The 24,895-nt window shown below is 44.6% G+C and overlaps 1 protein-coding gene across 5 annotated transcripts in view; it reads right to left on the reverse strand.

The window, feature by feature from the left end:
• Positions 1-24,895, reverse strand: part of DICER1 (dicer 1, ribonuclease III) — a 70,598-nt gene that overhangs the window by 34,607 nt on the left and 11,096 nt on the right. For all 5 annotated transcript variants that reach the window (XR_009606558.2, XM_060620673.3, XM_078447882.2 and 2 more), the window contains exons 2-10: positions 14,350-14,413; positions 13,333-13,433; positions 9,777-9,963; positions 8,980-9,142; positions 7,672-7,802; positions 6,557-6,691; positions 5,951-6,111; positions 3,568-3,736; positions 1,638-2,110 (exon numbers count right to left, since the gene is read on the reverse strand). Coding sequence is in view for 4 of the 5 variants with exons in the window: in XM_060620673.3 (XP_060476656.2) it covers positions 1,638-2,110; positions 3,568-3,736; positions 5,951-6,111; positions 6,557-6,691; positions 7,672-7,802; positions 8,980-9,142; positions 9,777-9,923 (1,379 nt within the window). In the remaining variant the exon portion in view is untranslated. The remainder of the gene's footprint in view (positions 1-1,637; positions 2,111-3,567; positions 3,737-5,950; positions 6,112-6,556; positions 6,692-7,671; positions 7,803-8,979; positions 9,143-9,776; positions 9,964-13,332; positions 13,434-14,349; positions 14,414-24,895) is intronic.

Here is a 24,895-nt window from a genome sequence, read left to right on the forward strand (position 1 = left end):
GGTTTCAGGCTAGTATTCCTGCAGTGAAAACTGGCACAGCTCTACATTGAAGAATTCACGTAGAGAAGAGGGAGAAGAAGAAAATGTACCCCATTTCTTCCAAGTCCCCTAAAGTGTATTTAATTCTTAAACCATCCTGTCTGGGGGCAGGGCTATAATGAAGCTGGAGCTGACCCTTGAAATGCCTCTCCCCCATTCTAAGAAACAATCCTGACGGTCATGCGCTCCCTGGTCTGTGTCCCGGATGGTCTGCCCACTATAAAGCGCTGGTTTTTAGTGTTCTGTGATGCCCAAGGGCATCATGATTGTAGAAGGATCTGGAAACTAGGAGGGAGGATATCAGGATTCTAGAACTGTCTCTGCCACTGCCTAGCAATTTCACTCGGAGCCAATCACTTTTCCTCCTGAGGCCCTTTCTTTTTTATAAAAATAAGTAGGCTGGATTAGATAGTCAATGAGTCCCTTTCCAACCTTAAACTTCGGATTCCAATGTAATTCACTACCTAACATTATTTTACTTTGTATTCATCATAAGGATCAGGCCCAATGACTATGAAAATTACCAGACTAAAAACCGCCAGATGACTACCCCAGAGTCCAATTTCTCATTACTCAAGTAAGTTTTCAAAGCCCCAAAACAGTGAGAAGCAGTTTGGGGGGGGGGGGGGGGGGGAATCCCAAATTACCACAGGAACCAAAGCCGAATTTCTCCTCAGAGATCACTACTTGCGGAACTGGCTCTTAGAGATCAGCTCTGGCCAGTTAATGGATCTCAGAGAGAAACAGATCGTCGTCTGATTGTCTGAAGCACAAAATAAGGCCCCTTTCTGGCCCTTTGATACCACAGCATCTGTACACAAACCAGGAAGAACCACACGTTACCAGACCGTCTGACACAGATCTGGAGTACCGCTCCCCGGCTGGGCCGACGTCCAGGAAGAATCAACTTCTGGCAAAGAGGAGGGGGGAGACGGGCATCCACGGCCTAGTCTGGATGCAGGGTCATCCTTTGCCAATATTCTCAGAATGCTTCCCCAACATTTTTATTTTCTTCTGAGTCTATGAACCAAGCCAAAGTGCAAACCCAGTTCTCAACTTTTTCCACCGCGGATCTGCAACCCTGAATCGACATTTGTCAGGAGGAAAAAGCTAACAGCAGCAGCAGCAACAAAATAACCACGATGATTCCCCGGCAAAATTTATCCTCCAACTACGTGAAGGGGAAAGCCTGGTGTGAAATGCTCAACACAAAGCCTGACACACAGTCACGGGTGAACTATCTGAACAGCATCTGACAACTAAACGGGAGACAAAAAGTGTTTCACTGTAACGTCACGGAAGTTTTCCATACTCGCTCTCTGTGTCAAACGGGTCACAACCGATGGACATCCTTCAAGAAAAAAAAAATCTCAGGTCATGTCAGACCCAGCCTTTCGGGAACACGACAGTCACACGCACGTCCCCCCCCCCCGTCGATGCCGGTACAGCATCGCACACGACCCATGACGGTATCGAGTGAAGGCCACCCACCTGGGCCTTCCGCCAGTCTCAGAGCGATTACAGAGCATCCCTTCAGCAAGCCAAAAGCTGCCTCGCTCCACTACGGGAAGAGCCGCTAATCTCGGACGTTTATTTACCTGTTTAAGACAACTGCTGTATATCTTCTTTCCACAAAAATGATCCCGCATAAGATGTTGGTGAACGGAGACGGGAAATTGGTCTCCGGCTTCTCTTTTTCTTCGATCTCTTCGTCCTCGTCATCATCCTCAGAATCACTCCAGGACACGTAATTATCCTGATTCCTGTTATTATACCACTCGACGCTCTCGAACTGCTGCCGCTCATACGGTTTGTACTTGCGCAAGATTTCGAGCAGTTTTATTACTTTAGGAGTTACAAATTTCAGGTCAAGTGAGGCAGGAGAGAAGTGCTCTTCACATAGTGCATGGATTTTCCTTAGGAAGGTGTCTGTAAACAATAGAAATTTCCTGTGCAGCTCCTCTTGCTCGTGTTTGATGTACTTCTGCAGTTCCCGGACCATCATCCCGGCGACCTTATCTGCACACCAGGGGCCCAGGACCACCAATACGGCACGACAGTCTGACAGTATCTACAGGACAACAGAAAGAGCCAAATGCTGAACGGTAACATCACGCAGCGTTTTCACGCACGGTTCAAGCGGGACTGAAGCTGTCTCCAATCGGCCCCTTCAAAATACATTCACCCCACTCATCCAGACACTGAGGCCAGGGCCCCAAGGTTGAGGGGGGCGGCCGGTGGGCTTTTCAATCTCTACTTTTTCATGTACGTGTATGCCCAGAACCATCCTTTTGTCTTCCCCAGAAAAGGTAATCATTAACAGAATATAAAAGATGCACCCGTATAAGGTTAATAAAATTTAATTTCAGGTCTGTTGTTACAAGTAAAACGGAATCACTGACTTCCAGGTAGATATGCAAGGTGAATTATGTAGCAGAGCAATTTTCTTTGAGGCGTCAGACAAGAGCAAGAGAATTTTCCTTGCACTTTATGCCCAGAGAGCCACATCTTCTGCTCTTAGCTCAGAGTGGAATGTAAATCCCTAACGAGGCTGTAACTGAGGGACTGCCGGGTCTGCGGGCCAGTAAAAGGCAAACTGGGTTGAATGCAGACTTAATGAGAAATCAAGGGCTGAGAAGAGTCTAAGCACGGCTGCTCCAGAAAAAAATCATCAGGAGAGAAATCTGGACTCCGACGTAACAGCGTTATTTCACAAAAGGTTTGTGGGGCGCCTGGGTGGCTCAGGTGGTTGAGCGACCGACTTTGGCTCAGGTCATGATCTCGCAGTTTGTGAGTTCGAGCCCCGCATCGGGCTCTGTGCTGACAGCATGGAGCCGGGAGCCTGCTTCGGATTCTGTGTCTCCCCGTTTCTCTGGCCCTCCCCTGCTCATGTTCTGCATGTCTCTCTCTCTCTCTCAATAATAAACAAACGTTAAACAAAAAAATTAAAAAAAAAAATGGTTTGCAAAGTCCTAGGATGATGGTTCTCAAACTTCAATGCATCGGGATACCTGGAGAACTTGTCACGTCTCAGCCAGCTGAACCCCTCCCCTGAGCTTCAGCTTCAGCAGGTAAAGGATGGGTCCCTAATCTGTTTTAACAAGTCCTAGGGGGACGCTGACACTGCCGATCTGGAGTCCACACTCTGAGAACCACTGATCAAAAAGGATCTCCTCCCAAAGCTGTACCACTCAGGAGCGATGGGCTCAGACGCAGTTACACACGGGTAACAGCAGAAGAATTCGTTCAGCCCGAGGGTTTGACTAACTCATCTGACCCAACAACGGACCCCAACCCACCTCCTTGTTTTCCTTTTTCCAACCTATTTCCTGAAACCAAGGAGGTCGACATTTAATAATGTCAGGTGACCATGAACTCAACCCGGTATGATCTGTTCCATGAAAAAAGTCCAGGAATAAGAAGACGAGTCCTTGAACTAAAACATACCAACAGCCTCATGAGAAGCACACTGTCGTTTCGACAGGAAAACTCAACTCGTACTTTCTCTACTTACTTGTACACGCTTACCTGCTTAGAAATTGAAGTCGAATCTCTCTCTTTCGAACGCACAGATATGTTACAGTCGTTGATAAAGTTCAGTGCCTCCTCCAGCTCCAGCAGCAGCCTGCCATAGAGGCCACTTCGGTCCGTGAACGGCCCACAGTCCACCACAATCTCACACGGTTGAGAAGTGTATCTGTAACGAAACAACGGGTGTCACTTCCACAGTGAACTCACTCCCACACTACGATCCCCGAATATGTGTCTACACCCTGGGATCACAGGCAGGCTCGCAGTGGTCTTCCTCCCAGGGCGCTCACTTTCAGATGTGCTACGCTTGCTCAGGAGGGCTCTAGGAGTGACTGTCTAGAGCCCACGTTCAAAGAATTCTGTGAGTCTTATCATGACCTTATTACCCCAGGGTTTGTAGGTTTAGACTTTCAGCTTTTGCCTCTTTGGGCATCGAGATACTCAAACAACTCAATAATGATTACTTCTCAGACACAGAAATAGGGACGGGGGCGGATCATAGAGGGAAAATGCTATCATTGAATCTATCCACCTCCACACTACTCGAAACTCTTAGCATCTGCAAATTCAACTTTATTTTAATGTGTTTTTACCATATCCTTGTAAGGAAAACTCACCTAACTTTGAACCGATTATGGTATCATCCTTGGATCTCTTATGCCTTTATGAACTAGGACAACGAGAACAGCACATAATATTCGAAAATACTAACAATGACTGGGGCGCCTGGGTGGCTCAGTCGCTTAAGCGTCCGACTTCGGCCCAGGTCATGATCTCGTGGCTTGTGGGTTCTAGCTCTCCATCAGGCTCTGTGCTGACAGCTCGGAGCCTGGAGCCTGCTTCAGATTCTGGCTCCCTTTCCCTCTGCCCTGCCCCCCCCCCCCCCATGCTCGCACTCGCTGTCTCTCTCTCTAAAATAAACATTGAAAAAAATTTTTAAATGAAAGCACTAACAATCATTAAGGAAATGAAATACACTAAAGACATGTGTAAATACTACAGTTTTCATTATTCTCCATCAGACTTTATACTTAACCAGAGAGTCATGCTTAGAGAACTGGGAAGTACCAGATTCAATAGACCACTTATCAGTTTTACTTAAGTGCCCTAATACCTCTACTTCTGCAAACTTCAAGTACTGCAGGCTTCCCAATCTAATTCGGAACAAAAGTACAGCCTTTCACTGCCACATCAGCTCATTCTGGCTCGAGGAAGTCAAAAACACCACGTCCGAAAGGTGGCGAGATTTGTATTTCATGCGTGTATTTCATGTTTTTTGAATCCTTACATCCCACGGATCCGAAACATTACCTTTTCTTCTCGTTCTACAAAGAGATTTTCCCCAAGTTCCTATTAAATGGCAGGTACACTGCAAGACGTTTTCCACGTTATCAACGTGACTGATCATCAAGGAATCCCCCGAAACCCCTGTCAACATCATTTTACCGGTTCCAAGACAATAAAGGACTCGCCTGAAGTCATACAACTCCCAGTCAGTGGAAGCCAGGATTTCAAAACCTGTCTGATTTAACTCCCTGAGAAATCGGCTTCTCTAGTCATTATAACTGTTCCAAGAACTATCGCCTATAAGGATGCTTTAATGTGAATTGAATCAACTTAATTATAAACCTAATTGATATAAGCTCCCATCCACCAACTCAAATCAAAAAGTGTGTATGTGTGCACGTTTTACTGAAACTCAAAGCAGCTACCTTTTCAAAGACACAAACCCAGAAAGCATAAACAACATTATTCTCACACAGTCACACCCATTTGCAAAACACTGGGGTTTTTCCAATCAGTTTAAAACGTGGCGTAGGGGCGCCCGGGTGGCTCAGTCGGTTAAGCGTCCGACGTCAGCTCAGGTCATGAACCCGCAGTTCGTGAGTTCGAGCCCCACGTCGGGCTCTGTGCTGACGGCGCAGAGCCTGCTTCAGATTCTGTCTCCCACTCTCTCTCTGCCCCTCCCCTGCTCGTGCTCTGTCTCTCTTTCCCTCTCAAACATAAACATTAAAAAAAAATTTTTTTTTTAAACATAGCACAAAACACTGAATTCTATCCATAAAGTCGTATTCTTGCAAAGTATCACGCAGACACTTAGGTTGGAACGACCGCGCACACACGTGGGCAGAAACAAGCTTCCTGTCCTGGCTCCCGGTCCTCGTCCACATCAGCAAACAGGAGGGGCCCACGCTCATGGCATCTTCTGAGAGACGAAGCCCCTCCATCTGCTGTTCTCTGTGGAGACAAGGGGAGGTCCCTGCCCTAAGGATTCTCAGACTCGCTCGTTCCCTGCCTCAGGCACCCGTCCACTTGTACAGGCGCTGCCCGGGAGGCCCCAGGAAAGGGAAGGAAGGGGAAACTCCAGCCGAACGCCTACCTGTCTAAGACCACCAGGTCAGTTGCGGTCTCAGCGTTACTCTTGAGGATTTTCTCCAGCTTCTGAATCTTTTCTTCCAATTCCTCGGGATCGCATTTCCCATTTAAAATGGAAGCAGTCAGTCCCAAGATACGAGGACACGATGGACAGTTTTCACAGAGCTGACACGATAAGAGATGCTGACAGTGAGGCATTCGTTCTGCGAGGCCAGGACGACAGAGACACTGCCAGACCGACACAAATCAGGAAGATGGGCAGACACTAAAAGTATCACTTATGGAATGACTGGAGCCTGTTTCAAAGATCCCTGTATCCAAGAGGCGTATGTCAATGTGCTACGACAGATGATATAATGGATGTATCGCGCATTACGTACTTCATTTACTTATGCTTAAAAGTTTATCCCAGGACTAGATTTACTATAGGTTACGCATGACAGTTCATTATTATAGATCTCAGTGAAAATTAATTTCACATTCATTCGTTCGTACAGGGAACGAAGCTCCCAAAACTGGTAACGGATATCACTGCTTTTGATATATAAAAACACCGCTTATTCTCAGGAATTTGACTTGCATTAAGACTGATAAACACCTAAAAACTTACCTTCATAATTTCTCGGTAGGGGTGGTCTAGGATCGCAAGATGACACTCATCAAACACCAAAAGGTTAATGTCCGACAGCGATAAGTAACCATTTTTCAAAACATTCAAGGCGACATAGCAGGTCATAACAAGAACCTAAAAGAAAGCCGACATCAGTGTACGAACGTGCGTTCACCTGCCTACCTGCCTGGATACACTTCTGTTAAATCAGATTACGGAGCCAGCGTTCTGTAGGAGAGAAGTGAGGAACTCATTAGTCAAAATCAAAACAGACGTTCTAAATGTATGCAAGCTAATACTTTGGAACCAAGAAGCAGAGATGGGCAAATACGGAAACAGATGAGGGGAAAAAAATACTTGATAACTGCGACCATGCTTTTATGGTAAGTCTCCTAAAACTACGTCAGGTTTTCAGGTTCCTATTAGCCCCATTTTGACTGATGAGACCTATTACTTTAATCAAACGACAACACAATTCTCCCTGTGTTTTCCTCTTTTTTCCCGTTGAACTGACAAGGTTTTCTGGAAGAAGACACCGACCAAATGTTCTTTTCAGGGCACTATCTCTGTGCGGACATCTCACTGTTTCATTGATGAGGACTCAACCCCGTGTGTGAGACACGCTAGTCCGTGTGCAGGGCTCCAGCTGAGCTACGGGGCATCTCCTAACCGCTTCAGACACACCAACACCAAAAAGACCCTCTACGCACGCTGGCTCCACACAAACGTGTAGGTCAGAGGAAGTCTCTGGCCAAAGACCCAAAGGTCTCAACCGAGAAGCGTCTCCAGTCTCAAGACACTTAACTCAAGCGTAAATTTTCTGAAAAGCAGGTTATCCGCAAGCGGGAAGTACGTCATCAGAATTTGTGTTTTTCCAGCCAGTAAATCACACTGCAAAGCTGGTTCTCTTCTGTGCAGTAAGAGCAACATTATACGTTCCTATTCATTTGGTTTCAGACCGTGAGAAAGAGTACGGAAGGGCCAGTTCCTAGGCTGACAAGGTACAGGAACGAGTTTTCAAACTAAACAAAGACAACCAAGACTAAAGGTCATCTTACAGACGAAGTCGAGGACTCGTAGGGATTTACAAAGGGAAATTCCTTTCCAAGTCTTACCTGGTGCTTAGTAAACTCTTGGTTCCACTTCTCTTTTGTCCAAGCTGCATTTACTTCCAGGCTTGAGTATTCCCCAACCTTGAGGTCTGAATGAGTTCTGACAGCTGACACTTGTGGAGCAACCTGGTTTGCTGATTACAGATACAAATACTCCTTGTAAATAGGACAAATCTTACGTAGCTGGCTCTCTGGACTACTAATGATTAAGACAGCTAAGGAAATCCTTATTATCATATATCATTACCTAACCCCCAATTTTTTAGATAGCCAATTGAAAACCGTATTTCCAAGGTGAGCCTCCAAAATGCTCTTACTAGACTTAAGACCTGGTCCTCCGTCATTCACTTCAGAGAACCCTATGCCACCCTCCTTCTTCACAGCCGATTTTCCCAACCTAAGAACAGAACTTCTAGGCTGGAATGGGAACTACTCCAGATCCACCCCCACTCCTGTTTTCTTCAGTAAAATCAGATCGTTTTGCCAAGAAATAAGACGGTCTCATAGATATTTAAAGTACAGGAGAACATCACATGTTGAGACCATCTGAAAACAAAAAAGGAGACCAGTGCCCCAGCAGCTCAGGTTCACATTTTACACTTTTTGTTTGAATATGTAAAGCCAAACACAAATCCAGGATCACAGACTCTGACTGAATATCTAACTTTTAAGAAGCACCTACCTCCCCTTCTGTAATTGGCATAGTAAAATCACAAATCACAATGCTACCAGTCTCATAAATCAAGCACTTTTTGATGGACTTTGCAAAGCTAAAACAAATATAACCAGAAAGAACTGTGACGACACAGATTAGCTTATGTTCCGAAAGGCAGCCCATGCAAAAACCGTAGCATCAGAATTAAATACGTTTAAGGAAAAAGCTGAAGTTTAACATCTGTGAAATAAAACGGCTGACGCTTAAAAGTACTATAAAGTTAAGAGATAAGACTAACTGCTATTTCTGCTCTCAGAATCTCAACAAGTATATTATTCTTCAAACCCTCTATACGTTCCATCATCTAACTTAATAGCCACAGAGAAAAAGTGCTTACGGGACACCCCTGGGTGGCTCAGTCGGTAAAGCGTCTGACTCTTGGTCTGGTCTTAGGTCATGATCTCACAGTTTGTGAGATTAAGCCCCATGTCGGGCTCTGTGCTCACAGCTCAGGGCCCGCTTGGGATTCCCTCCCTCTCTGCCCCTCCCCCATTCTCTCTCTCTCTCTCAAAATAAACTTTTTTTAAAAATGTGCTCAACCGTAAAATCTCATCCAACGTCCTCCACACAGTATGATAAAACAGTTTCTGCATTACCAGAGTTGACCAAGAACACCGTCCTTTTTCCGTTTCTGTGGAAGTCTCCCCTGATCTGATAGGACAGCTCTTTAGTGAGTAGTACGGCAATAAACGTCTTCCCTGAGCCAGTGTTTAAACAGACTATGGTGTTATGATCCAGAGCTGCTTCGAGCAGTTCCACCTAGAAATACAGTGGGGAAGAAGATGCCACACTTCTTATCTGGGTACAACACTGGGAAAACTGGGTTCTGTCTTAATTTAGGAAACTTCACTACTTCCTGAGATCTTCCTCTGCTAAGTCTGCCAAAACACAGACTCTCTGCATCTTTCCAGAAGGAGATCACAGGCGCGAAAATGCCTGTGACGTATGGCCAGCTGTGTTGTAGAAACACGCGTGGGGTAACGTTTACAATCTGTTTGAGAGTTATTTTTGCAGGGGGGACAGAAAACTCCCCAAGAATAACACGAAGAACCGAGTTTACAGTAACCGTGGTCCTGCCCGTTGGTGGTGGTTCGAACCCGTCTCCATTCCCTCCCAGCTCTTGAGGACAGACACACCCAAGCGGGTACTGCGAGGGGAGAGGTTTTCGGAGGGGAAACAATAAGGAACTTCACAAACAAAATGATTACATCAATCGGCTGGCAGATGTTAGAAAAGAAAAGGGCCATTAAGAACAAAAGTATCTGGAAGGAGAAAATTACTCAGAAGAGGAGAGCTTGAAAAGGTAAATGGGTTTTACATAAGACATGTCAACTACGTGCTAATTGACTCCATTTCAGTGGAAACGCTCCAGTATTAGTGTTCTCATTAGTACCTGGTATTTTCTTGGCGTATAAATGTTATCATGGATTGCTTCTTGTTGCCATGGCAGTCCAAAGAAAGGGCCCATTGGTGAGGAGGCAGGGGTCACGAGCTGCAGGCCCGCCATGCTGAGGGGCTGCAAAGCAGGGCTTTCATTCATCCAGTGCTTTTCTCACTGCATTTTGCTCTAGCGCAGCTCACTGCAAAGGGAGAAAGAACACCGTCACCCCACCATGCGGGGTTAAGGACGAAAGAAAGCCAAGAAACAAGAGAAACATCACAGTGTCACTCCTCCGGACCCTTGCAAACTTCCCCTGTCATTGTTTTAGCTTTTTCTCGATCTAAGAGGATCGTTTTCAAAAGTCAAGCGTTCTGTACTTTCCGACCCGGCAATCCTACACCTAGAAACTTGTCTGAAATAATTAGGCAACCACACGAAGAAACAAGGACACGGATACGTACTGATGCCTTAGTACCTGGGAACAAGCAATAGCTTTCAAACGCACTGATAAGAAGTGAGCACGTAAATGATGGTATAGTTCTATCATACAATACTTTGAACTCACGAAGAAAATCCGGATCTGTATTGACTGATAGAGAACCATGCCCGTCATATACCTTTAAAAGAAAATATGAATATGATGCCTCTTTAAATACATATGTACATGCGAAGCACGTGGGTGCATAAACATTTTCAAGCATTATCAATTCTATTGATGCCACTATCGATAAACTTGCGAGAGAACGTTTGGAAGGCACTGAAGTTTCAAATACCTGCCAACACTTTGTCATTGTATCTAAAGACCGTAAACACACAAGGTCTTTTCCTCGACTGACAACCTAGCTCAACTGCACAGCTGACCAACGATTTAAATATTTACCTTTAAAATTACACATATCCTAGATGAATCAAGACAAAGGGCAACCATTCTGAGTTTTTCACGGTAGGTAAGGGCTCTTCTGTGTTTCACGTATTCTTTCCCAAAGAGGAATTGGATTATGTAAAATGACAAACTAAACCCGAGTCTTTTTCAAACTCCTAACCTGCACACAGAGGGTCAGGGTCTCAGACCTCAACGTGGCAGTCCACCATCGGCTTTCTGACTGTCAGCAGCATTTATTTGCCCCCAAAGGAAATTTCTGCCCGCACACTGCTTGGGAGTTTTCACTGTTATCACTCTATGAAACCGGAAAGAAGCCCACTCTTCGTCCCTTGACAAGAACCTTTGAATCTCCCGAGGCGTGAAATGGACGACCACGATACAGGACAGCGACTGAAGCTGTTCTATCAAATCCAACGAGAAGTCTCCAGTCTCCCTTGATTTCAGAGGTCAGTTCAGTGGACAACAACTCAACATCTGGCCAGTGCCAGTGTGATCTCCTGTAAATAGTGGGGGACACAGGGCTGCGGGCGCGGAGGACAGCAGCAACACAGGTGCGGCCAGGTCAGACAGCACAGACCAGCCAGGATGACCTACGATCGTTCTCGTCATCCCTCTGGGAGGAGGACGGCGAGCAAAGGACTGCGGAGCACGGTCTGAACGCTACCAACTGTGTTCTTCCTAGAAATAATCCGCTCATCGTCTACTGAACCAAAGCCCCACCAACCATTCTTTTTACCCCCCGCGTAGCGTTCACTGTTCTCAACTCCTCAGGCCCGCTGCTTGCACGCCCGTGGGTTAACCAAACACGGCTGCCAAGAACCCAAAGCTAAAGCCATGGCACCTCATCTCCTGAGGTCCACTGGGCCACTCTGCAGGCCCACGGCCCAGACCACAGGCCCCTCCCACCGACTACCACCCGGTCAAACCATTCTGCATTTTCCTTACCGTGAGCTGCTCGCTGTCTGGGACGACTTATGCCGAAAGCCTGACCCCCTCCCTCGGCCTCCACCCAACTCAAATGCCAATCCAAGACCGATCACAACTATGGCAAAAGGGGTCAGGAAATCAGCATATATCCTGACCGCCGAAGAGAATAAAAAAGGAGGAAGGTGGCAATGCCAGTCCCCAAAGAGTTCTTCCTTCACCTGCCAACACCAAGTGGAGCCAGGAACCCGCGACACCCCTTCCTGCTGCTGTCACCGCTGCCACCATTCTTTCTCACAGAGATAACAGTGGCAGAACTGTAACTAATAAGGCCCGAGAAAGAGTCTAAAAAAATAAATGAGAAGAATGTTCTATTTTTCCAAAGGGAGACTGTATCCTTTAAAAATGTGTAAAATACAAAGAAAAACTCTAAAAACGTTCCAGATGAAAGACTATAAAGAGACATGACAGCTAACTGGAGTGAGTGATCTCAGACTGGATCCTGTACTGCAGAACGATGCCACAGAGGGCATTACAGAGCCCCTGATAGAACTGTCAAAGTCACCGAGGCTGGTCACGGCACTAAGGCTGTTTAAGAAAGCAGCCTTATTCCTAAGAAGCAGACCCCACGGTGTCCAGGGGTAAAGGGCCATGAGATGTACGCAACTTCTCCTCGAATAGTTCAGACAAAGAAACCACATACACGTACAGCAAATGTGTGCAACACGTTAAGCAAAGCGCGGATTCTCTGCCCCACTCTTAACCTTGTGACTTCGCTGTACGTTTGAAACTGTTTCCAAAAAAAGACTCTCGAAAAGTAAATATGTACAAGTGGTGAGACTGGGACTCCCTTGCACACTCGGTTCGCCCGCCACACCAAGCCACCCCCAGAACGTGGCAGACAAACAGTGCAGTTTGTAGAATGAAAACCGTGCCCACGTGAGTGACAATAAAAAATTTCAAACGGCTTCTGTGCACCTTGCAGACATCAGGTCACCTGGCACGCATTTGCACAGGGATGCATGTACACCCTGATTCTTCTACCGGCACACGTGTGTAGGAGCACGCGTGAAGAATCAAGTTCAAGCGAGTATTTGATAAACTCAACAAGAGAGTCACGACTGTCGCACAATAACATACAGAACAGAATCGTCACAGTTCCAAAGGTATTTGTGTAGGTTTTGGAAACCCACACCCTCTCCTGGGAGGGCGGGTGCGGGAGAGGGTCTGCAAGGAGACAGGGGACCGCGATTTAACCCTCTCAACCTGCTTTTCCGTCAGGTCACAATAGTTAAGTTCATCTTCACCGATTGAATGTACAGTGGCTGGCCCCAGAGATACTTTCTATTTAGGGAAAGCGAATCCAAGATGAAAAACCTCAACAGGTAATCCAATAATGTGAAAACAGAGCAATCTGTAATTTTGCCAATTTTTACTTTCTTTGGTGTGTTTAAGTAGATTTTTTTTTCCCCTTAAGCTGGTCTTCAGGAAAAGCTCTGAATCCCTGCTGGTAAGTAAACGTTCTGTAGTTTCACAGATGAACTGATTATTGATTAACTGCTTTCGCAGAGCCAACAGACAATGCCTTGTGATGGCTCCTCGATGACAGAGTTTAAGTTTCTGGACAAACAATTTACATCCACAAAATTGGTGAGGCCATTGTATAGCTTCTACGTAGTATTTTCTCAGAAATAATTTAGTAAAACACACGAACAAACTCTCTTCCTCTTTCCACGTATGATAGATAAATCACAGATTTACCGTTTTAATGTTTGAGATCTCTGTGTTGCTGTTGTCCGAGCTGCATTTTGACATTGTGATAGCAGTTTATTGGAAAATCACAGCATGCCCAAGCTTCTGCTCTAAAAATAAATGCAAAAATAGCCAAGTTTAAGATTCCTGTACTTAAAACTGAATATAAACACATCTACAAGAAAGCGCCATTGATAAGAAAAGTTAAATAAAAGACCATTATTTTGTATTACATTTTAAACAAAAGACATTTGGGTTATTTTAGGGTATGAAGTCTTATTCTAAAACAAAGAACAAGAGAGTGGGGGCTGGCAACAATAGCATGTCTAATTCCCAGAGATCTGGGGAAAAGAAAAAGTTAGAGGAAAGTTCAAGAAAAGGCTGCAAAAGGAATACAAGAAAATCAAACACAGTAAACAAAATCTAAAGATAGCAGCTAGAATAACGGGGGGTAAAAATGGCAATGCCACGTATATGTCATTTCCTAAATTCACGTACACCAAAGAAACGAAGATCACCGAAAGAGGCACTTGGCTGAGAAATCCCAATCACCGCGATACGTGCATGAAATCTGTCAGCAATTTCAATTTCTCAGAATGGAATTAAAAACACAACAGTTCAATCCACACTATAAACTCTCTTACAGAATTCATTCATGAATAAAAGAATTCAGAACACACCCCAACAATACTGTTATAAAGAACCATAAATTCAGTGCGGTTCTGGTAAAAGATCACAGATCAAAAACTAAGGAAGTGTGTTAACACGGGAAGCTTCATTTAAATAACAAATGTTGATTTTGTCGGCTTTGACACCAAATCTTGCTCGTGCTCATTACGCTAATGACTGCAGTGTCTCCACTCCCAGAGGCTCGGGAAAAGAAACCGTGAAACTCATCCGTGTCTGGTCTAGTCGGGCGAAGGCCATTCGAGCACAGGTGACGCTTTCTCATTTCACAGACAAGTTCGTTTTGCTAGTCAGTTAACAAAGCAGGTCTTAGCACTGCTGTAGTATGTACATGTTTACCTCAAAATGCTGATTCTAAGTTCTTTCAGTTTCCAAGTCTGTATTAATTCACACCCTAGGTAACCTAAAAGCAATCAGAGAGAATATTTTAGAACATTAAACTCGTTGTTAAAAACCAACTTTAAGAAAATTCCTATTCGACAAACTTTACATACTTATCAGAGTAAGATTCCTGGTGACTTATTTTTCTACTCAGAGTCAAGAAAACAGTACACACCTGAAAGAGCTGCCTTCAAAATTAGCCTTTGTTATGTTCTAGTACAACTGAGAACGTGTGCAGGTTGTTGGCACAATCCAGTTAGATAGAAGGGAGAATTCTTGGCAGTAAATTCCATCCACCACCCCCCCCCCCCCCCCCCCCACCGCCGGTAAAATCTGACTTTGAAACTGCGGGAACACCATGTGGGTCGGTAACCATGCTTCCCAGGTTCCCAGGAGCGGATCTCCCCTCTCCTGGCGCCTGTGTGGGTTTCTAAAGCTACCTCCTACTGTGACGCTTAATTGCATTCTGTCCCACCACCTGGGAAGATACAGACTCAGTCCACCATCAAGGCCTCATCTGTCACGCTCCGCCCCGCTGTCATTCACGTTCGAACCTTTTCTCAAAACACCATTAACTAAAATAATAAAGCTGACAATGCTTTAAAATTCAACTCCACTCTTACAAAATCACTGTTACCCAAATTATTTCCTTAGGCATTTCGGTACTGACGTCAGAGAGTTAACGCACCAAGTACAATGAAAACTTATTTTGTGTTCACAAATACAGAGCCAACAGGTCAAGTTTTCTCATTTTAATTGATGATCAGAACTTCGACTACAAACATGCAAACTCCTGTTTGAGAAGCCCCTTTTAGATAGCTCCAAAAAAGACGTGCCAGGTATCAGGCACTCGGTCAAGGTTCAGTCCGAACCAACAAACTTCACGCACATTAACTAGCATCTAACTCCAGCCATACCCCTTCAGACAAAGGCTTGTGACAACAGACAGCTTAACCATTCTGATCTAAGGTCCAGAAGCATCTAGAGCTTGCCGGTACACATTTTCAAGACCGGTAACACAACTTGCAACTCAGTCATTTCATCGTCACGCGTCACAGGTGCCGACACTCTTAACTCCACAGGTATCGCTGTCCAGATTTCCTTCCTACTCTCACGAAGCCCAGCACGTGCCGACTACTCTAAAGTCCCATAGTGAAGCAAAGAAAACCACGCGTTAACACCGTGACGGTAAAATGCTGTCAGAAGTACTCCTGTAAGCGAAAACAGATAAAACTGAGGACTGTTTGAAGAGCCTTTGGATCCCGGCAACAAACACGATGTCGGAGATCCGGGGCATTTTACCCACCAAGCCTGAAATCACCAAGGGAGTCCGTGCTTATAGACGCAAAGTGATGGGTCTAGACGATTACTGGCATAAAGGCAAGTTACAAGTAAGAGGCTTCCCTCTCCCAGTGGGTCATAAAAGGAAGAGATTCTCCTTCCCTCCCTCCCTTTGTTCACAATTTCTTTCTCGACACTTTCCAAACGGAAGTGAATCTCTTTAAAAGCCAAAGAGCCTGTAGCCGGTCTCCCATCTCAGGAACGTTTTCCTAGCACCTGAAAGGTATCCCTGAAACCTAATCCTCAAGAAAGACAAGGCCCGACGTCTCGCAGTCTCCTAGGTAGAGATGGGCCTCATGTGTCACCGAACTCCAAACCGCAAAACCTACCTCTGGTCACGAAGATATGAGGAAATGAGCAATTTTATCTTGAAAACATGGATGTCAAATGTCATAACCACTTGACTGTACAGAAGAGTGACATCTCTTGGTCTTTGGAGCCTGCTTAGCGGACAGCCTGTGAGGCCCGTGGCCCTCCGGTTTAATGCTTACCCAGTAAGAAAACTGTTTTCTTCCCTCTACCTGCGTGGACAGATTTTTCTGGGTGAAAGAGGAGGTTCTGTTTTCAATTATACTTCCTCAACACTCGTCTTTAAAACAAAACAAACCCATAAAATATATTCTCAAACAATATCCATGCCAAATAACAAACTTCCATTTCTTGGAACTTGAATACTAGAGAAATCTTAGAGTTTGCCATCCAAGTACGTTAGGGGGAGGAGCTTTTAAAATGATGACAGAGCTAAGCGCACCAAAGCTTGGCTCCTTCAAAGAGGATTCTGTGCACGGCAAGGACCCAAGTTGTTTCAAAACCACTCCCACCGACCTTCCTTTTCTAAGTTAGAGTCAGGGCACGAGCAGTCTCAGCCGTTTGACCTTCGGAAGCCGAGGTGATGCCCTCACCCCTTAATACTTTCTCACTTACAGTCACTCCTCTCCGAGGCCCGCCACATGGGAGGGGCATGGGGTAAGGCCACCTGGGGAGCCGGAAAGCAAAGTGGTTTTTTTTAAGTATCTATCATTTAAAAACCATCTGAAAGCCAACAAGGGGTCCAGTCTCAAAGACGACCCCGGTTTATCAGGCTCCCTCTAAGGTGGTTTCCTTGCCTGTAAAATATACTAAGCTATTATTGAGAATCTGGTTAAGATCACGTATATGAAGCTTGGTAGAAAAAACGTTCTTGTGACACAGAAAATGCTCAGTGTATGGCAGGATTTATACAACCACACTCCCATCCCTATCTAGTCCTCCTCTCTCTCTGCTCCTCCCCCGCACGCTCGCTCGCTCTCTCTCTCTCAAAAATGAACATTTAAAAAATGATGACAGTTTGGGGGCACCAGGGTGGTTCAGTTGGTTGAGCGTCCGACTTCGGCTCGGGTCATGATCTTGCAGTCCATGAGTTCGAGCCCCGAGTCAGGCTCTGTGCTGACAGCTCAGGGCATGGAGCCTGCTTTAGATTCTGTGTCTCCCTCTCCGCCCCTCCCCACTCACACTCTGTCTCTCAAAAATAAATAAATGTTAACAAAAAATTTTAATTACAAATTTAAAATTTGTAATGAACAAAACTGCTTACAGTATGGAATACAATGGAAAACAGCAAAGCACTTTTATTTAGAGGAAGATCATGACAAAGTCAAATTACAAACTAAACAAAAGAAGAAAAGGTGGAAGGAAAGAATGGAGAGAGAAAATTCATCCAAAAATTGAGGATGGGATTATGACCATAAGCCATCTTTTTCCTTAAAACTTTTCTGCATTCTAAAATTTCCTGCAATTCGAAAAATTTATTGCTTTTAGAACTGGAAAACAAACTTTCACGTGGAGGATGATTTGCAGTAAGACCACGGTTTAGAGAGAAATGATTCCGGGGGCACCTGCCTGGCTCAGTCGGTAGCACATGTGACTCTTGATCTCGGATCGTGGGTTCAAGTCCCATGTTGGGTGTAGAGGTTACTTAAATAAATAAATCTAGAGAGAAATAATTTAGACTTTAGATTAAAACCAACAAAAACAAAGAAAACAAAAAGTTTTTTTTTAACTTCTCCCTTCTGAAGCCATTAAATGTGGTAAAACTTACCCTAGCTTCTATGACTTAAACCACAAATTCACTAGCTTTCTTCTCTCGCACTACTCTATGAACCAAATTTCTGGGTTTCTGTAAATCTGTAACAAACATGTTTACATCTCAATGTCATGAAGCCTAAAATTAGATCTGTCCAAAACCGAAACTGAATACAGGTCAAACACCATTTTAACAAATATCATCCATCAAAATGTCCACATAAAAAGTATCTCTAGGCTGCCGGCCAGTGGCCCACGTACTTGGAATATTTCTTAAAAAGACAACATTCCTACACACCAAAATGGCACTTGGAACTGTCCCTCCCCTTCAGGTTACCTACAAGGACATTTACCCTTCAGTTTGTTTCAAGAGGTAAATACCTAATACACCGCTAACTTTCAAGGTGAATTCTAAGGCTACTGTTTGATTTCAAGAGTCTGTCCTTTATTCAATAAAAACACTGTTCAACAAGTGCTAGAATTTACTCAATTCGTGACCCTCTTCTTGTCTATCTTTTACGTATCACATAAGAACATCCATGAGAGAAAAAAAAGGCCACCATTTTCTATGTTAAGCTGTTTTAACACAACACAACACATGAACATTTTAATACTAAAGAAAGGTTAGTCCTGGGGCGCCCGGGTGGCTCAGTCGGTTAAGCGTCCGGCTTCGGTTCAGGTCATGATCTCGCAGTTCGTGGGTTCGAGCCCCGCGTCGGGCTCTGTCGGGGCCTGGAGCCTGCTTCGGATTCTCTGCTTCGGATTCTGTGTCTCCCACTCTCTCTGCCCCTCCCCACTCACACTCTGTCTCTGTCTCTCAAAAACGAATAAACATTAAAAAGAAAAACAAATTTAAAGAGAGGTTAGTCCTGAGACAAAACGAGTCTGAGAGACCGCGGACTATGATGGCTGTTCAGCTTAGTCAACTTGAGTCAGGAAAGCAAACATATTAAAAGCTCCGGGCAAGGGGGGGAAGCACCAAGCACTGGAGCGCAAGACGGGCACCCACTCGTGTTCTCCGCTTTCCCCAGAAGCCCAGGACTCGTGTATCCCAGCCTTCACACGAGCTTCCGCTTCCGGGCCCCCACCTGCCGCTCACCCCAAAGAACCTGAAACCTATCACTGGACTCCCCTCTCATGCAGCACACAGGGGCCCACCCTACCACCCAAATCATGGCTTAATTTGTATCTTCTGCTCCACATTAGATACTATTGCTATAGCGATTTCCCCCCAAAACTGTAAGATTTTTCAAAGGAAAGATCGTCTCATACTTGACTTGCACAGAATTAAAGCAAAGCTGGAAATATCAATAAATTTGGTTTTCATTAACTAATTCCAGGTAGAGAAAAAAGCCTTACTGATCTAACCTTAAATTAATATGTATCTTTTTGCAGGCCAAATAACAAATTCAATTTGGATACTTCTTACTTTTAAAAGACTTTAAACCGCCCACATTATTTTCACAAGTTTAACACCCCATCCTTGCCCCGTCCCCCAACAAAGAAAAGTTCAGGGCTGATCAGAAGCCATCAAAGGTACAGAGGCACCCATCTGCACAATGATAATCCTGCCAGCATCCAGCTATCCTATCCCGCCAGCCTCGTCCTCCCAGAGCTCCGAACCTCGGCAAAATCGTCTTGCACATTAATGCAACCTGATTGGATAGAAACCTTGAAAATGTTTCAGCAATAATGTACAGTTCTAAAGTTACAACATAACTAACTGGGAAAACCCAAAGACTCGCTTTAGAAACGTTGTTTTATTAGGTGTGAAATCTAGATAAAGTTCTATTTAATGTCAACTAATAAACGGAGAGGAAAGACAAAAAAAAATCACCATTTTTAACCATCACGTTACTAATTGAGGCAAGAGTCATTAACGGATGCTAAAGATGCTGGGTGAAGTTTACAAAAGAATATTTACGTCATCTTAAGGTATCTCTGCACAGATTACCTACGAACCCTAATGAGAACTGGTAACGTTGCCCCTGGAACACCCAAGAGATGACACCCTTAACCACAGTGACATCTGGGACAAACTGGGACTGGGACAAACGGACATGTAACTTCTAAATGTGATGAACTGAGAAAGAAACGTCATTTATGTAGATTTTCCTGCCCAAAGTTGCAAAGCCTGAATCTAATCATGAGGAAACATGGAAAGGAAATTTGCGGTTCATTTCACAAAACAACTGGCTCCTGCTCTTCAAAGATGTCAGCATCACAGAAGATACAATCTGAGAAAAGATTCCAGATTCCAAGTGGAAACAAACGTGTCGACTACATGCAACACACACGGTGCAGTTCCTGGACTGAATCCCGTACAACAGAAGGACAATGGCCATAAAGGACATTACTGGGCTGAGGCAGCACAGGCCACCCGAAAACAGGCCACTTTGGCGTAAAGAGTATTCTGGGCTGAAGGCAACGGAGAAATAGCAGCTGCGGGAGGAATTCTCTGCCCTTTCCCTCTCTGCCTCAACGCAGGACATAAACGTCACTTTGTGAAAGTGTCCCTCCTCCCTACTCCAGTACCAGGAAGAGATGTTAATTATCCCAAAGACCCGGAGGATGTGAATCTGCATAAACAAACCTTACTAACATAGTCCCTGTTACTCTCCCTCATCTATTTCCCTTCCCACGACTGACCATCCCCAGAAGCCCCAACTCTCATTCCTTTGTCTTGTCACGCGTCCAAAATACATCGCCCTTTATTAAAATGGTACATATGCTCTCAAGTCTAACTGCTTCCTTGGGTTTTCACTCCTCCCGGGTGAATCTCCAGTGTGCATATGCCAAACAAATCTTCTGTCTGGTTCATCTGGCCTTTGTCAATTTAATTCACAGGCTCCATCCACGAAGAGCCCAGAGGAAAAGGTTTTTTCCTCCCCCCACAGAGACACTGGTGAAATGTAACTGTCATCATCAATGCTAAAGTCTCCGAATTCGGTGACTACACTGTGATTATGTAAGAGAATCTGCTCTTGTTCTTAGAAAATCTACCTCGAGTATTCAGTCGTGAAGAGTGTAAGGCCTGCCACTTGATCTAAAAAGGTTCAGAAAAGTAACAACGGAAGGCAGAGAGAGAAGGCAAATGTGGCAAAATGTTACCTATTGGTACATGTAGGTAATGGTGTGGGAATTCTTTAGACTATTCCTATAGCGCAGGAGTTTGACAATATTTTTCAAACAAAGTGAAAAACAAAACCCTAGTAAACACTGATACAGATATTTGACTATCAAAACACACGGGGAAAAAAAGGGGGGGCACTTAAGGTGATTTTCCCCACTTAAAAGACCTTTGTTTTGCCTCCTGCCCCTTGAATTATTCATTCAACAAATATTTACTGAGCGAGACATCCGTACCGCCGGCTTGTATTCTGGAGAAGGTGAGCGCCGGGCGGGAGCTCAGTCCTGGAGGGACTCAGTCCGGGAGGGGACAGTAACAGGGCCTCATGCGGGGGAGGAGCCAGCATGTGAAGAAAAGAAACCAGGCAAGTCACGCTGAGGACATCATAAGCCCTGTGCCGTGGCACCTGCCCCACACAAGTGTCCAAACAGCAGGATAGGTTGGGATAAGCAGGAGCCACAGCCTAAAGGGCTTCCCGTGCAGCCCCACCAGGGCCGAGAACCCGCGGGCTCCAACAAGATCTGGGCCTCTGCTCTTCTAGTCTCGGCACACGCCAAGGGCTCCCACCTAGTTCATCTCGGCCAAGGGCTCTGTGTATGAGGCCCTCCAAGGCCCAGAGGCAGGAGCGGTGACGGACAAAACAAGGAACTTCTGAAGTTTACTCTTTCCTTTAGAAAGGACCTTCCTTTTCCTCGTTGTAATCACTGCCTCTACTCATACAGGAACTTTCTCTATTTGCACACTGCAAGTCCCCTGTCCCGGGCACTAGGCACCCACTTATCCCAACCGTGGAGGAGGCAGGATGGCTGGTCACTCTCTCTCTCGGGATGATTCTCTATCCTTGGCTACCTCATCTCTACTTGGAGATCCACACTTGGCGATCAAGAGAACTTCAGGCTGTTCCAAAACCTGATCTAATAAGAAAGATGGAGATTCATTACCGCTAAATACAATTTAAAAAAATATATGTCCATTACGGAAATTCGAGAGATGCTTCAAAAAAGAGAAGAGAAGCAGCATCAGAACAAATGCAGCCTCCTGAGGTCACCACCCTTATTTCACTCAGTTACAATTAAACCCAGAACACACACATTACAGAAAGAATCCAGATGAGAGGGGAAAAGAAGTGGGCTCCAAAGTCAGAGTGGTGACGGGATCCATTTGTAAGCTATGAGATCTTGGGCACATGACCTCATCTGCCTGTCAGCCTCCGCCTTATTTTATTATTTTTTTTTAATGTTTATTTATTTTTGAGAGAGAGAGAGAGACAGAGCACGAGCTGGGGAGGGGCAGAGAGAGAGAGGGAGAAACACAGAATCTGAAGCAGGCTCCAGGCTCCAAGCTGTCAGCAAAGAGCCCGCCAGGGGGCTCGAACCCACGAATGGCAAGATCATGGTGTGAGCCGAAGTCAGACACTTAACCAACTGAGCCACCCGGGAGCCCCTCGGGTCTACAACGGGAACTGTCTGTGGAGCTGTCAGCCTCTGGCTCCTCTCTCTCTCCTACATCATCCCACAACACCTACATTTAATTCAGTGGCTACATCACATAGGCAAATCACTAAAAAAATAGATACAGTGTTAGGCGTGAAAAAGAGAACTTGGGTACTGGGGGGAGGAGGTGAAACACTGCAAGAGCCTCACTAAAGAACACGCTGCGTGAGGCACAATTAAGAGCATGTGACATTATTGACATATTTGGGGACTACAAAGGAGGGGAAAGAAGCAGGAACCAAAACTACACGTGCAGGCTCACATCTTTCAGAATATTTACAACCCTCTTAAAAGAAAGAAAGAAAGAAAAAACATAGAAAAGAATCCACACTAGACCAAAGGCAAAAAACCGGCAGCTACCAAACCCTGCAAAGGCAATGTGTTGTTAACCTCCTATACTACCAGAACCCAGCAAAGCCACTAGGACACCCCAAATGTGTTTTAGAATTTTCTACATCTGCTTCCGCCTTATTGTATGGATAAAGCCTGAGGTCTGTAAGGGACCGAGGCAGTAAGTGAACTGTCTGAATGCACTCAACACCAAAAGCATGAGTAAATGTTTGCTATTTGCCAGACCCAACCTCCTGCCAAGGACTACCAAAAACCATCAGTCCTAGGTAGGGGGAAGAAAAGAAAGCGATTAAAAACAAGAGAAGAATATTAATGGAGCTCAAAGCACCATGTAACTAGGTATAGGGAAAACATGAGTCAAACCAGTATAGCAAGATGGCTCAAAAGTTCAATGCATTCCCTCTGCACTTAGAGGATACAATCCAAAATCCTTACTGCACACGGCCCTGCATCCATCTCTAACTGGGACTTGTGTAATTCTACCTCCTCCCTGCAAACACATCCACCAAGGGCCTTTCTACCCCAGAGCCTTTGCATATACCACCCCCCCCCCACCCCTCAGCCTCAACTGTAGGTCTCATCGAGTGCCACTTTTTCAGAAAGTCAACAGTTTCAGTTAAAGACAGTAAATCTATATATCCAGAACCAACTGGGGTGCCAGGCACAAGCAGGATCTTTTTGAATGAATAAATGCTGACAATTCTTACCACTAAGAACCAATCCTAGAGGTTATTTCAATATGGACTGCCCCACTCCCAAAATGTTTTTAAGGTGCTATTACTTCCTACTTTAACGACTTATTTTTATTTTTACTATCACTTAGAAACAATCCTGCAAAGAACCAAGAACATGTTAAATTATAAGTCACTAGTCAAATTAATCCAAAATGCAATGTGGTCAAAGATTAAAAATTTAGCTCCGAATCTAATTACAGATTCCACATAACAATAGCTTTTGAATATAATTTGTTTTCAGGGAACTAACTTTGTCCACATAAATCACACTTGTGCCCGAACTGGAAGAGTATTTAAAAAACTTAATTTGAGTGGCATTAACCACTGCTTATTCTTCCATGAACCACAATGAAGAGTATTCTTCATGTTAAATCACTTAACAATCTCTTTAAAAAGTTGCAATTTTTCCAAGTGGAACAAAGTTTTATCTGGTTATTTCTATTTTTAGTATCAGTTACATCTTAGTAGCCACTAAAGAAAGTACTTCAGAAGGGGGCAAATTCCCTGAAAAACAAAACCGACCAAAATTAACATCTAAAGCAACAAAAAATTTGAAGAGGCCTATAGCTTTAAAAAAAAAAAAAAAAAGATTATTAAAAACTCCCAAGCCCAGATGGCTTCACTAGAGTGAATTCTTCTAAACATTTAAAGAAACAACTACAATCTTAACAACAAACCCTTCGGGAGGACGGAAATGAAAAGGGATCCTTTCCAACTCTTTCCGTGAGACCTGCATAAACTCGACAACAAAATCCAACAAGGAGATCATGGTAAAAGTAAAATTACAGACCTATCTCTCAAACCAAAAGTGTAAAAATACTAATCAAAATGTTAGCAAACTGAATCCAGGAATGTATAAAAAGGATCATGCATCACAACCAGTTAGTTTATCACAGGAATGCAAGGATGGCTTAACACTCAAGAGTCAACTGATTTAGGGGCGCCCGGGTGGCTCAGTCGGTTGAGCATCTGACCCTTGATTTTGGCTCAGGTCACAATCCCAGGGTAGTGGGATCAAGATGCACATCAGACACTGCACTGAGCATGGCGCTTGCTTAAGATTCTCTCTCTCTCTCTCTCTCTCTCTCTGTCTCTCTCCCCCCCACCCCTCCCCCGCTCACACATGAGCATAAGTGCACGTGCACTCTCTCTAAAAAAAAAAAGGTCAACTGATTTATTAATATTTAATATAAAGCTACAATACATAAGACAGTGTGGGTAATGGCACAAAACAATGCAACAGAACAGGCTATGGAATCAGACCCAAACATACGAGTTATTTAATTAATGGCAAAAACAACACCGTAGTATAGTACAAAAAGGATGGTCTTTTCAAATAACAACTGGGTTAATTGTGTATCCAGATGGAAAAGTGAGTCTTGACTCCTTCCTCA

Source organism: Panthera onca, chromosome B3, assembly GCF_046562875.1.
Source record: "Panthera onca isolate mPanOnc1 chromosome B3, mPanOnc1 haplotype 2, whole genome shotgun sequence".
In the NCBI taxonomy this organism is placed as follows: domain Eukaryota; kingdom Metazoa; phylum Chordata; class Mammalia; order Carnivora; family Felidae; genus Panthera; species Panthera onca.